This window comes from Anguilla anguilla, chromosome 17 (assembly GCF_013347855.1).
Source record: "Anguilla anguilla isolate fAngAng1 chromosome 17, fAngAng1.pri, whole genome shotgun sequence".
Taxonomy (NCBI): domain Eukaryota; kingdom Metazoa; phylum Chordata; class Actinopteri; order Anguilliformes; family Anguillidae; genus Anguilla; species Anguilla anguilla.
The window spans coordinates 11,260,952-11,276,222 of record NC_049217.1 but is presented as its reverse complement, the minus strand read 5'-3'; the positions used below and the strand labels follow the sequence as shown (position 1 = coordinate 11,276,222).

Genomic DNA, 15,271 nt, shown 5'->3' with positions numbered 1-15,271 from the left:
TGACCACAACGCCACAACACACACTGACCACAACGCCACAACACACACTGACCACAACGCCACAACACACACCCACCGCCACCGCCACCGCCACAACACACACCCACAACCAACGCCAAACACACACCCACCACCAACACCACAACACAACACACCGCCTTACACTAACGACCGTCCTTATGCAGAACTGAACAGAGAGACGGAGGGAGAGATGGAGGGAGAGATAGAGGGGGAGATGGAGGCCTTTTAGGTCTTAGGTTTAAGTGACAGGCCTTCGTGGTGAGATGGGGGTGTGAGCACTCAGCAGACCCACACTGCCAGCACGCAACATGCAGCTACACAGGACAGAGCGATGGATTTTAAAGGGCCTACAGTTCTGAGCTCCAGCTCTACACCCCTCCCTCACACAAACAGAGGATTCTCCGGAGAGCTGATCAATGGCTCACAATCTGTCATTAATGTACTCTGCAGGAAGGACACGAAACAAGCACACGAACACGCATACCAACACACGCACACGCGCAAACACACACACTGACACATACACACGCCCACAGATAGATACACTCAAATACACACGCATGCAAACACATGCGTACACGCGCGCGCACACGCACAGATACACACACAGACACACACTTACAGTTACTGAAAGTAAATATGACAGAGCATCAGGGTCAGCTTAACTGTATGTTGAGACACACAAGTTGGCTGCTTTATTTGAGTAGCTCACTGGGAAACTTCTGGAAGATTGGTCATCACAATGCAGATCAATGTCTATTTATGTTTATGAATATTCAAGAGTAAAGTATAAAGGTACAAAGTTAAAATTTAAGGTCCACTATCTTGATCCCAGGGGGATCTGGTCTCGTTAAAACACACCAACATCACTTCCTGTTACGTGACATCACTTCCACTGCCGTTGTACCAACATGCCCCTATAGAGCTGTACCCTCACCCACACACCTAGTCATCCCAGAGGACAGCCCAAAAAGGCTTGGGTCAGCATCAGGGGCGGAGCTGAGCAGAGTGTCACTCTCTTCGCCCCCCCCCCCCCCCTCGTTTCGGCTGCACCGTGGGTGAGCTCGCACCAAAGGGGAGCCCCCCCCCCCCCCGCCCCCCCCCCCCCCCCCCCCCCGCCCCCCCCCCCCCCCCCCCGCTCGTAAATCTCCCGTCCCTGATTACAATTCTAAACGCTACACTGCCCCTCAAGGACCCCAGCGCAACACAAACACTGGCTTACAGATCGATGTGAAATATAAACCAGTCACTCCAGCTTCGCTGGGGGAAGCGCTGTGGGGGGCGGGGACAGGTGGGGTGGAGTGTACGTGAGCGTACGTGTGGGCTGGTGCAGGGGGGTGGTGGGGGGGGGCAGTGCAGGGACAATCAGATGTCAGCACTCTTCGGGTTTCCAGGAAGAGCAGGAGGGCAGGAGGAAGCAGCAGTGACGTGTCAGCAAAGTGCTGAGGAGCTTTTTTTCTGCAGTTCGGATTAAGAGCTTTAACCTTTCGAACCTTTATTTTAACCTTTGGAAATACAATTCCAAACTTTTCATTTATTGGCAAAGCTCAGATGTTCCAAGGGGATTTCTCAGTACTTCCAATTCAGGACTCTCTACAGCTCAAAAATATTCAATCGCACATACTTTTGCATCTTTGAAATTTTGTTCCAACAGCCAAACAGCACGCCCACCATACGACTTTCATTCCAACTAATCTCTTGAGCTCGAACTTAAGACTAATAATAATCTGTATTTTGTGGCTTGTTTGTGGGGTCACTGCTCTTGTGTCCTTGCTCCCAGGTGCTTAACCTGAGCTGCTTCAGTAAGACTCCAGGTCTAAATGGACAGCGTGTGGAAAAGCCTCCTAAACCGCGGGCGCAACCCCAGGGAGAGAAGCTGCAGCTCTTTGTCGATGATGAGAGGACGTGGAACCTGAGCTCTTCTGAAACCCTACACTCAGCCTCCAGCTGAGGTCCAGAACAAACCGACCACATTGCAGGTCACATCCCGCTGAAATAAACGCTTCTTCAGGCGAGGAAAAAAATAAATAAAAGTCTTACAGCCTGGCAATGCACCATGAGCCATCTACTCCACTGTGCAGGTGGGGGTGGGGCTGGAGAGTGGAACGTAGGCCCAGACAAGTTTGGTCACACTGCCCCCTGGTGGGGGATTACGTGCGTTACAGCAGGTCTGCGGAGTCTGCTCCGTGCCAGCAGCGACCATCCATCTTTCATCACGATTAGCCTCATCTCTCATCCTCCTCTCTCCCGGCGAAAGAATGTCACCCTGAGGCGGCGTATCTAAGCAAAACAGCGCACTGCGCGCCTTTTTTTTTTTTAACGAAGCGAGAGCTTTTTACCAGTCTGCCGCACGATCAATCTGCTCTCCCCTTCAGTGAGGCGGAACTGCGATTTATCAGAGAGCAGAGGGAAGGACTGCGTGTCTTACACTGCCACCCTGTGGCAGAGAGATGCATGGCAGCACCAGGGACCCATTTTTTAAAGGCTTTACCCATTTCTTTAAAGATATACTATGCAGGTTTTTGCCATCCCTTCTAGATTCTGTTTGTCTCCTCCTCCATCCTAAACCGCACCCACACCTCCGTTGAGGACGCGCCCGTGAGCGCTACAAACAAAATGTCAAGCAAAGAGGTGCAGAGATATTTAAAAGACCATTTTTAGCAACACGAATTATTCCATATAGATGGTAACAGTAATTAGGCAGATGTTATAATGATCTTTTAAACGAAGTGTGAGTGTTTACCTTAACGTGTGAGAACATTGTATACCACTGCGTAGTGCTGCTGTTTTGTGTGTTCCCTCGTTCAGTATTTAGCTATTCTGGACATTTAGTTAGAACTGGGATGCAAACATGGAATTGCGTGAAGAATAAGCATCATTAGCAGGCCAGAGGTACAATATTGCTAGCTAATACTCTTGTAAAGTGAATGACTTTTTCATGTTATCCGTATCCTATTCAAATATTTGCCACTTTATTTACTCAAATACAACATAATATGTATGTGTCCAAGCCTATGGATGACTGGTACTTCATGCGAATTGTAGCCACCTTACCTGACCTGTGTTTTATAGTTGTCCCAACGTCCTTCGGTATGCAGTTATTGAGTGTCGCATCAGATAAAGTCGCCAACAAATTAAATGTCATGTAATATTACATTGTTATTTTCCTGAGGTATAGAGTTAGAAATAAATAATTTAAATATTTAACTATTTCATGTTATGCTGTGTTTTACAATCAATGAACCCAGATGAGGACAAGAGTCTTTGTTTGCAACTTTATTAGCTTTGTTAGCTACACATAGCTAGATAGCATGCATTTCAGTTCCCGAAATAAATGCTGCTATAAACAGTAATAGCATTTCCCATAGGGAGGAAGACATCTAGATGGGAGAACAGTATTCAATACAAAAGCTCCCCAACCTCAGGCATCTAGCTGTCTAACATAACTAGCTAGCTAAAAGAAAGTTACTTACAGGTCCAACAAAAAACAGGCCAACTCTCCGTCGCTTTTCATCACCTTGGCAAACTTTAGCTGACACCACCGAGGAAAAGCAATTCCAAGGACTGAGCGAGCCGTCAACTTGTCTTTTTGCTTCACCGTATTTTAGCATCCGTCATAGCAGCAGCCAACAAGCACTACTGGAATCTGATCCTAAACCACAGTCAAATCTGTGAATACAGGGCCCAGGTAGTACCAACGATGACCCGCCATTAACTATTGTCCCACAAGGGGGCTCACTTGTCACATTGAGAGAAAGTTAGCAGTGGCAGGGATGTTACCGTATGAACTCTATACAAGAGCAATTTCACAGCATAGAACTGACATTATTCATAAGTTTGGACCTGATGTACAACAAAAGACAGACACGCATGAGAGACACACATTTATGTTTCCACAGAAGTCATAAAATGGAGGACTGACACTATTAACGTAAGTATGTGGCTCTACACCTACAGCATTACTGACTGAACAAAACTTGCTGGCATAGACGTTCCTTTAAAACAAATGGAGTTGCCAGATGGTTTTTTTTGTTTGTTTGTTTTTTGTTTTGTTTTTTAAAAAGGAAAGAAAAGCCATTCTAACATTTCAACAGTGGAGCTTTGAGCAATTGATGGACCATCTGGAATCTTGGTATACAAAATAAAAACATTATTGCAGCCATCAGCCCAGCCAATAAGTAAGTCATCTGTGTAGAAGTACACAACTGCTGGTACTCAAGAGAGATATAAAATACAACTTCAGTGCTTAGGGAAGTACATTGATAGCATCTAAATTGTGATAGCATCTTGTGGGTAATGTACTGAAAGAATATTGTGAGCATTTCATTCACAGCCTGAAACGGAGCTTCTTCACCTTCCCAAGGACATTCAGTACCAGGCTAATTTCACTGTTTACTGATCAACTGCAGTGCTCTGCACTGCCCACAAGGGGGCAACAGATACCAAACAATGACCTCTGAATGTTTTTGAAAGTCAAGCGCTGGTGTACGACAGCAGATCAGTACAGTCTGACAGCTGTACAGTAACGCCAACGTTGCAGTCAAGAGGCTTATGTTTGTGTGACTATGCGCACTATGTGTATTTATGTGTGTGTGAGTGTATTTATGTGTGTGTGTGTGTGTGTATTTACATGTGTGTGTGGGTTTCAGGGGTGCCAGTGACTCACTGCTGACTTTCAGCACATTGTTCTTGATTTCGGCAGTGATGTAGATGCGGCCTCTCCTCTCGGTGTGGTCTGTCCCACACAGACTCGGCACGTTGGCCACACACCGCTTGTGTATGTTCATCATACAGTCTGTAATAAAAGAGGGTAGAAGAGAGTACTGTTACACACACGCAAACATACACACACACACACACCTAAACGCACACAGACACACAGACACATACACAAATGCACACTCACAGACACACATGCACAGGCTGACACACAAGCGCACGAACGCACACACACACACACGCACACGCACAATACCTATGCAGGTCCATTATGCAGTCTAAAGACAAGCGGCAGTGAGAGGGAGATTCACACTCATCCAGTTTACTCACCAGATGAGTGAACAATGACAGCGCAGTGCCCACACAATACTCCCAACAGGTCCCAGCGGCTGCGCTTTTATATTCTTCTTATTTTCCCGAACAGCAAGAACAATATTTCAACCACTGTAGTCTTCATCAGACCAAGAATACAATGGTTGACAAGGAAGACCACATTGCTGAAAAGCTGGCTTTGTTATACCCCGTGCTAATAGGATGCTATCTCCAAACGGTCCCTAAACTTAAACATGTCTTCCTTGTGCCCCATAGAGCCAGCCTAGAGGCCTTTAATGTCACTGTTACACAGCAGTTTAGAACGTATCCAATTTAGCACCTTGTGTAGTAATCAAATAGACTGCATGAATAACGCTTGTCATTTAAAAAGAGATGTCAGATGGAGTGAAACTCAGTAAAAGTGGCTCTTGTTCAAGTACACCAATGTACTTTCAACTATCAAGGCCTTTGTGTAGGTGCACCCACACTTTGGATAGGCATTCTCTCCAGGCTAAAGACTCATCTTTTTAAACTCGCGTACACTGGATTCACATTTGCCATGGCGTTCTTTAAAGAGCCAGTGCAACAATCTTTTCCTTCTATTTTATATATCTGTAATGATTGGAGCTACACTGGTGTATGTTTTCATGACGGCCGCTGTTATAGTGATTATTTGCAGAACCAGTGGACTACATTGTACAGTATAGGGCCCCAGGGCAGTACCACATTGTGATCATTAGATGTCCCTGTGAGTATTCAACATGCTCTGACATTAACTGCAGCAAAATACAACAGAAATGTGGAAATTGAATGTTCTGTAATATCAATACCATTAATAATATTGATACCATTAGCATAATTTCACATACTGATATTCCGCTCCAGGACACCAGTTAATAACCATGGTATATGTATCAATCTATAGTGATATTAAATATTAATAAAAATGAATTAAAAATTGATTTATGTGTGTGTGTTAAAAGCTTTGAGGGCTTGGGATAAGCATGTGTTACAGTTGAGGAAAATGAGTGATGTAGATAGCGGGAGAGGGAGAAAAGGAGAAGAGGCAGGCTTGGCGAAGGAGTGGATGAGAGGTCAGAGGTCACGTACGGTCGCATCTCATGCCCTGGTGGATGAGCCCGTAGAGCAGCGAGCCGCAGTGGTCGCAGAAGGTGGGGCTGGAGTAGGTGTGCACCTTGAACCTGTGCTTACTTCGCGGATCCTACAAGACAAAGCCACAGAGAGAAACACGAGAGTCACTTCCTGCTTCCTGAACAGCACACCGGCCCCTCTCTAAACCCCGCGGCTTTCCGGGAATCTCACCAGTCATCTACTGAGAAAGATAACCTCCCCCATTCCCGGGAATCTCACCAGTCATTTCTTGAGAAACACATTTCTATGAAACAGAAACCCCTCACTTGCTGGTTTTTATTCAGTAAGCATTTTAGCCATGGTTAATTTAGACATGGTTTTAATTCAGTAAAGCACAAACAGTAGAACATGAAAGAAACTGGTAAAAAAAAGAACTGCTGCACACACAGACTCACAACGCGGAATTGCAACCTGGTTCTGCTCGCATGCGTTTCGGCTGATCCACCGCGTGGGGGCTACTGTACAGTTACAGTGGGTGAGTGAATGCGTATGACCACAGGTACACAGTGCCCAACATCTATGAGCCAGGTGCAGTCAGACACCTGGGGGGGGGGGTAAACCAGTGAAGGGGGAGTGATTGAGTGACAGTTAACCGAAGCCAGACTATTTTAGGTTTTTTGTAGCCGTCCATAAAAGTACACACACATACATTTCCCATTTTCCTTCCTTTCTTCCACACAGTGAGGAACGAGCGTTGTTCGTAACGTTAAATGAACAAACAGCTAAAATATATTTTTTTAAATGGACTCAGCTGCTCAGTTTTTAAAAAAATGGAAATGTCGTCCCCGGTCATGTGATGCTGAACTGAAAGGCCAGCGGACGGGGGATCTCGAGCAGCAGCCCGACTCGTACGTTTGCGGAGCGGCAAGCGCGTAGCTCCACGCAGAGCGCACGCTAGGACGAAGAAGAAGAAGGGTTAAAGAGAGGCAGCGCGGCGTGACTGGAGCTCGGCGGGAGGGCGGGCCTCCCGCTCCGCCCTGCTAGCGCTCGCACACAGATCCCCGACGCCAGCGACACGGATCTCCTCCGGCCTTCGTCAACCCCGCGAAGACACCCGCCGCGCGGATCCACCGACCTCTGCAGCGCGCGGATCTGCTGGCACGGGGAGCTCAGGGAGCCGGTGAGTCATTCAGATATCCAGCTGGTTTACAGATCTGTGAATCCCACTAGCGTTTGCATGGCTTTCGATCCAAAAAAAAGAAAAAAGAAAAGGCAGTTTGGAAAAAATAAAAATCCAGTCAGACACAGACCAAAAGACACGGGAAGCTGAGGACAGGAAGGGACCCTGGAGACATGGTTTAGTCCTTCGTGCTCCCTCACAGAAAGAATCATTCTCCACACGGAAATCAGGTCTTCCCTCACAGCTAGAACAGGTAGCCAGGTAGTCATAGGACCTGGCTTCCTGATTCCAGCAGACTGATTTATTATTTTTTTTTTTTTTACAATAAAAGAAGTGCTAGAAGTACTCAAGAAGTACTACATTTGTTTAAAAAAATCCCATGTGAGTAAACCATAATCTTGTGTTAGTAAACTAGGAAAAATTAGCAGATTTTTTTTCTTGAGAATGTAATATGTTTTAATCAGCGCACTTGCCCACCATTGCGTATACAAGACATATACAACTCGTATATGACTTGTGCACTCAATAGTAGGCAAGTGTGCTGATTCAGACATGGACCAGGCGTCTTGGTTCCTTTCTGAATGCTGAAACACGGTGGCCCTCTAGTGGCAGGACCTGGCATTGCAAAAAAAATGACATGAGACTCGAGGAGCTCTTGCTGAGCCTTCCTTTCGCTGCTGCTGTCGGCACTTGCTTGTTGCAGTCATGGCTACTGGAAAGAGCACACAAACCTTTTTCATCTTCGAGAGCGACGAAAGAGAGGCTCCAGTGCCTGGTGTTCAAGCACAGTCTGAACAGAGACGTCTGCGACATCTCGTTCCCTCCTGCAGGAATGAACACGTTTTGTGCGAACATGCTCCATGTAGACGGGTCAATTCTGCCTCCTGGCAGATAACAGCAGAGCAGCATTTCAAGGCGGGGGGCTTGGCAGGGGGGGCACACCAGATTCTGTCTGTGCGTTCAGCAAAGAAAATCTTTTGTATTCCTACATTATGAATCATTTGTTTCTGCAGGTATGCTGGTGCTCGTGTCTGCGGGCCGTGTAGCATTTGATCGGAAAAGAAGGACGGCGTCAGCGGAAAGGCGCTCCGTGCGGGGCGATGACGGCACTGGCGGAGGGGCGAGGAAACGGGCCGCAGGGGCGGGCTTCATCCGCAGACCGAGGACGTGCCCACCGGCGCCCGGGAAAAAAGCGCAAACGAGCCGGAGAGAGCCCGGCGCTAAAAATAAAGGCGCTACAGCGGGGAGACGGCGCGCAGTCAAGGACGCGGCGAGTCCTCCGCTCGCTCTCTCGCTCGCTCGCTCGCTCTTCCGGCCACTCGAGAAAAGCGTCAGAGCTGTGAGCTGCAGGTGCCCGCAGGACGGAACGGGTGAGAAAGTGGAAACAGGAGGGGAGGAGGGGGGGGGGGGTCGAGGGGCGAGAGAAGAGAGCAGCAAGTTGTCTGCTCTTCCGCGCTTCTGGAATATTCTTTCTGGGTGTACATTTTGCCTTCATGTGCGCTGTTTTTCAAATCCCAGCCCCGGCAATATCGTCATCACTCCACAGCCCCCAACACCCATCGCTCGAGCTTCTGTGCACTTCCAGAGGGTTTCCTCAGGATTCATTTTGTATTACCTCCCAGATTGGCCTTCCTGACACCTCAGATGCTCCTCTAATAGTCTATCTGTATCCTGTGGCAAGTTATTGGCAAAATGGAAAAGGGTAAACAGTTGAGCATGATTTGTGATAGCAGTCAGAGCTAATCAAATTCCAACTTGCACATGGGGGTGTGATATATATGATCTATTTCATTCATTATAATACACTCCAGGAAATGTGACATCATAAGTGACGCTTGGACAGACTGTCCACGTCTTTGAAAAATACATTCTGCGGAAGGTCACTGGAGGACACCTTAGAGAAGCACCCGAAAGCTTCAGTCCCAGTGAAATATTCTGAGTTAACTTGCTCTCACAGAGTCCAAAAGGAACCGAACGCACTCTGTCAGAGTACAATGATATGCAGACTCTGTTGGAGGGCCCCTGCATATTAAACTCAGAAATTCAAGAATGCAGGCACTCATAATTTAAGGAATCGAAGCTCACTAACCCCTAAAAACCAAACACCAGCTACTACAACCCTTTCCAGCAAGATAATGACCAAAACAGACGAAAACAGCCTGGTGTTCTAATGCCGTTTAGTGTTGTATATCAACGCCTACAAGAGTCTATAGAAAAAGGTGAAAGCTGGGTCTTGATTGGACAGATTCAGGAGCTGGTTAGATTGATTAAGCATCTTGGCGATCATCTGAACACCAGCAGGACAGTGGGTAGAGAATGGCTATTGGTCCAGGCAGCAGATGTGGAAAGACTTGCTCATTTGCATAATAGTGACATTTTTAGCCAGTAAAAGACGAACCGCCCACAGCTTGAGACACTGGAAGACTGCGAGCGATGACCACTCACAATTCTGCTTTTTTCTCTCCTGTAATCTGTCAACACGGCATTTGTTTTGAGTTAGCGTTTTTAACCGAATTCCCAGAAGTCCGCTAACACTACTGATAAACACTGATGCTTCAAACATCGACAGGCGCACATACGCAGCACCCAGAGCTCACCGTGAACGGTTCTTTTCGAAAACGGCCTCAGGTACCACCCTTACAAAAAAAAACTGAGCCACCAAACCCGAGACAGCCCGCGCTGTTACTATTAACAAGAAAAGTGGTCCAGTCTTCTAAAAATAGATGCTTAATAAATAGTCAGAATTGTAATGCCTGAAAATGACTGTGCCTAATAAAAGCTGTTGAGGAGAACTGCAGGAACGATCGGTGACACATTCCATAAAAGGTCAAATTAAGCAGTAATAAAGATCGGATGACAGTCCTGTCTCCCACCTTCCGTTTTTTCTCCCTCCCTGAGTTGGTATTTTTAGAACATAATTTTCCTCTTCATTAAGGTTGGCCGTAGCATAGACGCGCCAGGTCCCAAAGCCGCTATTAAATATAAAACAAGCTAATCAAGAGCGAGATGAGAAGGGCCTAAGTTCACCGTGTTCTTCCTCTTCCGGGAGGAGTTTGCCTAAATTTGAACCTCGTACCGAAACGGAAATAAACGCTGTCGGGGACATAGGCCTGGCTACAGGGCGGTACTGAAGTCACAAACAAGCGTTATCTTGTTTTCTCGTTATCTTTTTTCCGACACGGTAATATACTGAACACCCTTTCGCACTTCATGAAATATGTCCTTAAAAAGAAGTCCCGTGTCCTAGAAACCAGGCGGGTAACAGCTGTCATTTCTGGGACAGGGCCCGCTCATTTCCTGTGCTCCAGGTTTGCGCAGTTTCTCCGAGACCGCTCAGCTGTTTTTATAATCTCACGGGCTCCGAAACGAGCGAGAAACTTTCCGCATCTGCGGTCCCTTCTCCACCCATCGTCCTCTCCGCTTTCTATCCGTTTGAATAAAGCCAAAACAAAAACAGAAAAAGAAAGGTGGGCGGACTCTTCCGTTCTCCTTCAAAGAAAAACAAAATCTATCAAAACACGTCCGCCAGGCCTCGTTTACCCAGGTGCAGTGAAAACGCAATACAAACGAGGCAGCTATCTGCTTATTGTCATCTCTGCGTGTGCGTGTGTGCGCGTGTGTGTGTGTGCGTGTGCGTGCCTGTGTGTGTGTGCGTGCGTGCGACCGTGCGTGCGTGTGTGTGCGTGTGAGCGCGTGTGCCTGTGTGTGTGTGTGTGCGTGTTGTGCCTGTGCGTGCGAGCGCGTGTGGGTGTGTGTATGGGTGTGCGTGTGTGTGTGCGTGCGAGCGCGTGCCTGTGCGTGTGTGTGTGTGTGTGTGCGTGCGAGCGCGTGTTGTGTGTGTGTGTGTGTGCCTGTGCGTGCGAGCGCGTGTGGGTGTGTGTGTATGGGTGTGTGTGTGTGCGAGCGCGTGTTGTGTGTGTGTGGGTGTGTGTGTGCGTGTGCGTGCGAGCGCGTGTTGTGTGTATGTGGGTGTGTGTGTGCGTGTGCGTGCGAGCGCGTGTTGTGTGTGTGTGGGTGTGTGTGTGCGTGTGCGTGCGAGCGCGTGTTGGTGTGTGTGTGGGTGTGTGTGTGGGTGTGTGTGTGCGTGCGAGCGCGTGTTGTGGGCGTGTGTGTGTGTGTGCGTGCGAGCGCGTGTTGTGCACGCGGGTGCATCGGTAAGCACCACCAGAGCGCCGGGGCCCATTTTTAGCAGAGAACAGCTGCTGAACGGCAGAAGTGCTGCCGGCTGAATGGGTGTGTTTATGCTAATGGGTGTCTGTCCTTATTAAATCAATCTCCCCCAGGAGAGCAGAACCAATGTAATAACCGTATTTATAGAATCGCCCACTTATGGGGTATCATGTGGGCGCGCTGATAATCATCCCGCTGGCAATTATGACGAGCGAGGAGGGAGGGGGCCGTGGGCAGCGTGCGTTCGGCGCGGCAAGACACGGCGCGTCGTGGGGAGATATGAGTCGCCGTGACATGTGCTCGAGAGATGACGAGCCGGCGATGACCGGTGGCGTGAGATACGGAGACATATGATGAGATGTGATAAGATGGAGGACAGTAAGATATACCAAGGTGAGTAACGTTAGGGTGCTTTACTCCAGGAGAGTGAACTTTGGTGAAAGGTTATGCTGGTTTGTTTTCTAATGATCAAATGTGTGTGGACTGTACGTGTGTGTGCCTGTGTGTTTGTACTGTAAAATAAAAACTAGACTACAGCATCCTTCTGTCTTCCTTTCCTTTATACCGGTGAGCCGCTGTCTGTGTTTGCGTGGGTGTTCTGGGTTCGAGGAGCCGGGGGGGGGGGGGGTATCTAATCAGAACCTGAAGGCAGAGGTCCTACAGGGTGACGCTTGTTATGTTTCTTACTGTACCACATCACCACTCCAAGACAGGAAGCAGGATGCAGCAATAGCCAGAGAGAGAGAGAGAGAGAGAGAGAGAGGGGTAGGAAGGGAGAAAGAGATAGAAGGTAGACAGACACGGAGTGAGGGAAAGTGGGAGAGAGAGACAGGGAGGGATGGAGAAATAGAGAGGTAGAGAGAGCAAGGCAAGGAGAGAGAGAAATATAGAGGAACAGAGAGGAGAGAGCATGAGGGAAAACACAGAGAGACAGATTGTGGGAGAGGGTGGCTTTTCCATCCTGTCCTTAATTGGGATTAGTAAACTTTCGTTAGCTTAATTATTAGTTTGGCAGTCACAGACATTAACGGAGGGTGTTGTAAACAAAGAGAGGCAGTAACTGCTAAGGACTAGGGCTAACAGGGATATACTGCGTATTCACAAGCGCACATGCGCACGTGGGTGCGCGCACACACACACACACTAACATGCACACACACACACACACACACACACACACACACACAACAAGCACACAAATGGTGCTAACTGCTAACTTTGTGTTGACTAACTTTGGGCCCTATTCAATTCACTTGTTTTTTTTGCCTAATTGTGGACTTCTTTGGTTTATTTTTCCTGATTTCTCATCCCCTGATTATCTTAAAAGATGTGCATTTATTCCGGAAGAGAGGGGAGGAGAAAGGGGGGCTTCACATTCGGAGAGCTGCATCTTTTTAATGCATTGACTACAAATCTGACTAATAATAACCAAATGAGCCCTGCAGTGAATCAGCTCGGCGTCATCTTTAACACCATGGGACCGGGGGCTTGGAGTGCTTTTGAGGGCTGTGCAGCAGCGGCAGTCAGTTGCTTCAGCATGTTGTTACAGGTTGACTCAGCGCACGCAGGCAGATGTTGGGATTTTCACCATTTTTAGGCAAGCACCTGTGGATCGCGTCATCACGGTCTGTGTTTCAGAACGTCCCAACGCGCCGTTCCGCACACCAGGCCCCTTCAAATGAAACTCATTTCAACAAAACACACTATCTTCCAGATTTGCCAGATTCTGTGTTAATTACAGAGTTCTGCAATTATGTACACGTTCTCTGCATCATGGAAACCACCAGGCCCTATAGTGGGAAGCTTCTGACAAAAGAGGTTAGAAACGTCCTTGGGTTCAGGAACACTTCTCAGGTTGTGCTGTGAAAAATATTTCCACTTACAGAGAATAGTCCATAAATTCAGCCATAACATCACCCTCTTAACAGGATGACCCTCATTGTGATTGAACTTTTTTCCATAGCGGTCAGTACCGACTCTTACAGGGAATCTGGGAAAGGTCAGGGGTCAAGTTAGGTCAAGAGTTAAGCTGCGGATACCCTCTTTCCTTTTTTTCCACCTCACAGTACATTCCCTGTAACTGGGGAGCGCAGTTTAAAGTGGCAAAATGGCGGCCCGGCGTGGGTACAGCTAAATGTAGGCTCCGTCAGAAGTAAAAAAAAAAAGAAAAAGCATCGCACGGGTGGAAATCCCACGGCGGCCGACTAATTAGCCCAGTTCTATAATCGGCCCTAAACGAGCCCCTCTCAAGTTCGGCGGTGTGGAGCGGCAGCTCGGCTGCCGGTGACATTGACTATATTTAAACCCCCGCTCCTCCTCTAACGCGCCGCCACCGCCGCTGCCGCCGCCGCCGCGTCTCCTTAAACAAAAAACCCGGCGGCTTACAGCGGCGGAGACCGTAACCGGGGGAGTCAGAGGCCACGGCGTAATTCAATAACGGGGTGTCACGTAAGATTAGGCTCCTCATTAAAACCCGCCGGCCCCTCCTGGGCTTCTAAAAAGTCTTTAACAGGTTAGCGGAAGTAGACACGGGGCCGGAATTACACACGATTAATTTTCAATGTGTATTTTTGTTGAGGGTTTTATAAGAAGTGAATTTGTTTTTTATTTCAGCATTTCAGCCAATGCCTAATAAGACAGCTCCTTATTTTAAAGTAACAGAAGGAACAACATATTAGAGAAGCTTTCTTTTTTTAACACCTCTAGCATCATCTTTATTAGAAAATCAATATGAAGCTAAATGCCTTTTTATAACTTTAAAACTGTTTGAAGGACAACACAGGACCAATAGACCCATGCGAAACATCTTGGGCAGTGGAAATGTCATAACGTCAACAAAAACCTTTACCAAAATGTTTTTTTAAGGAACAAATAAAAACAAACATTTTATTCACAGCTACGAGGCTATCGTCTCAACATCTTTTTCTCACAAAGAGGTAATTATGCGGGAACTATTTTGTTAATAGGTCACACTGAAAATCAATTAATACTTCATTTAAGATATGTCCTGCAGGAGTTCGATTCCAAAATCCACCCTGGGAAAGTATTTAAACGCGCTCCTAAATCAGCAATCGCAAGAACTTCCCTGGGGCGAATGTGAGCAGTTCATGTGTGAAATAAAAGTTTTTTGTTTTTTTTTTATGTCAGGCCCTTCTTATGTATTCATGCTCAATGATAAATGATCTACCCCACAGAACATTTCTCCAGAGATTCAACAGAAAAGTTTGCTTGGATACTGACACCACACTTGCTTGGGTGGAGTAGAATAACACAGGAGATATTTGAGCATCAATCTTTGCAGTCACCAGAGCCACCCGGAAAAAAAAAATGACAGCGATAATTTTTCTCAAATATTAGCGTCCTGCCCTCTGTTCTCCTGGGGGCCAGGTGAGATATAATTCTGGATGTCTCGGAAGTCACAGAGGAAATTGGAGATGGTCCGCTCAACCGGTCAGTAACATTCCTCTAGCATTAACAATTCCCCTGGAAAGTTTTTTTTTTTCAAGGCCTAACCACCTACCATAAAATATAAGCTGCAATTCAACTTCAGATTTGTAGTAACTGGTCTTCTCTACGCTCCAATGGAGAAGAAAGGAGGAGAGGCTTTCTTCAATGCGTTTAGGGTCCTAAAATGTACAACTACCTCCCAGAGCAAATCACAGATGTGAAATCAGCATCTTTACAATGAAACCAAGACCACACCTGTTTCATTTGGTATATAGATTATTGTTTATTGCTGGTTGTTCTATCACAAGCTCATTTGAATGAATTTTTTTG

General features: G+C 47.1%; 1 protein-coding gene across 2 annotated transcripts in view; it reads right to left on the bottom strand.

Annotated features, from left to right (window-relative positions):
* The window catches only part of LOC118216704 (protein kinase C beta type), an 85,141-nt gene that overhangs the window by 33,817 nt on the left and 36,053 nt on the right, over nt 1-15,271 (bottom strand). For both annotated transcript variants that reach the window (XM_035398114.1, XM_035398115.1), the window contains exons 4-5: nt 6,163-6,274; nt 4,688-4,816 (exon numbers count right to left, since the gene is read on the bottom strand). In XM_035398114.1, the coding sequence (XP_035254005.1) occupies nt 4,688-4,816; nt 6,163-6,274 (241 nt within the window). The remainder of the gene's footprint in view (nt 1-4,687; nt 4,817-6,162; nt 6,275-15,271) is intronic.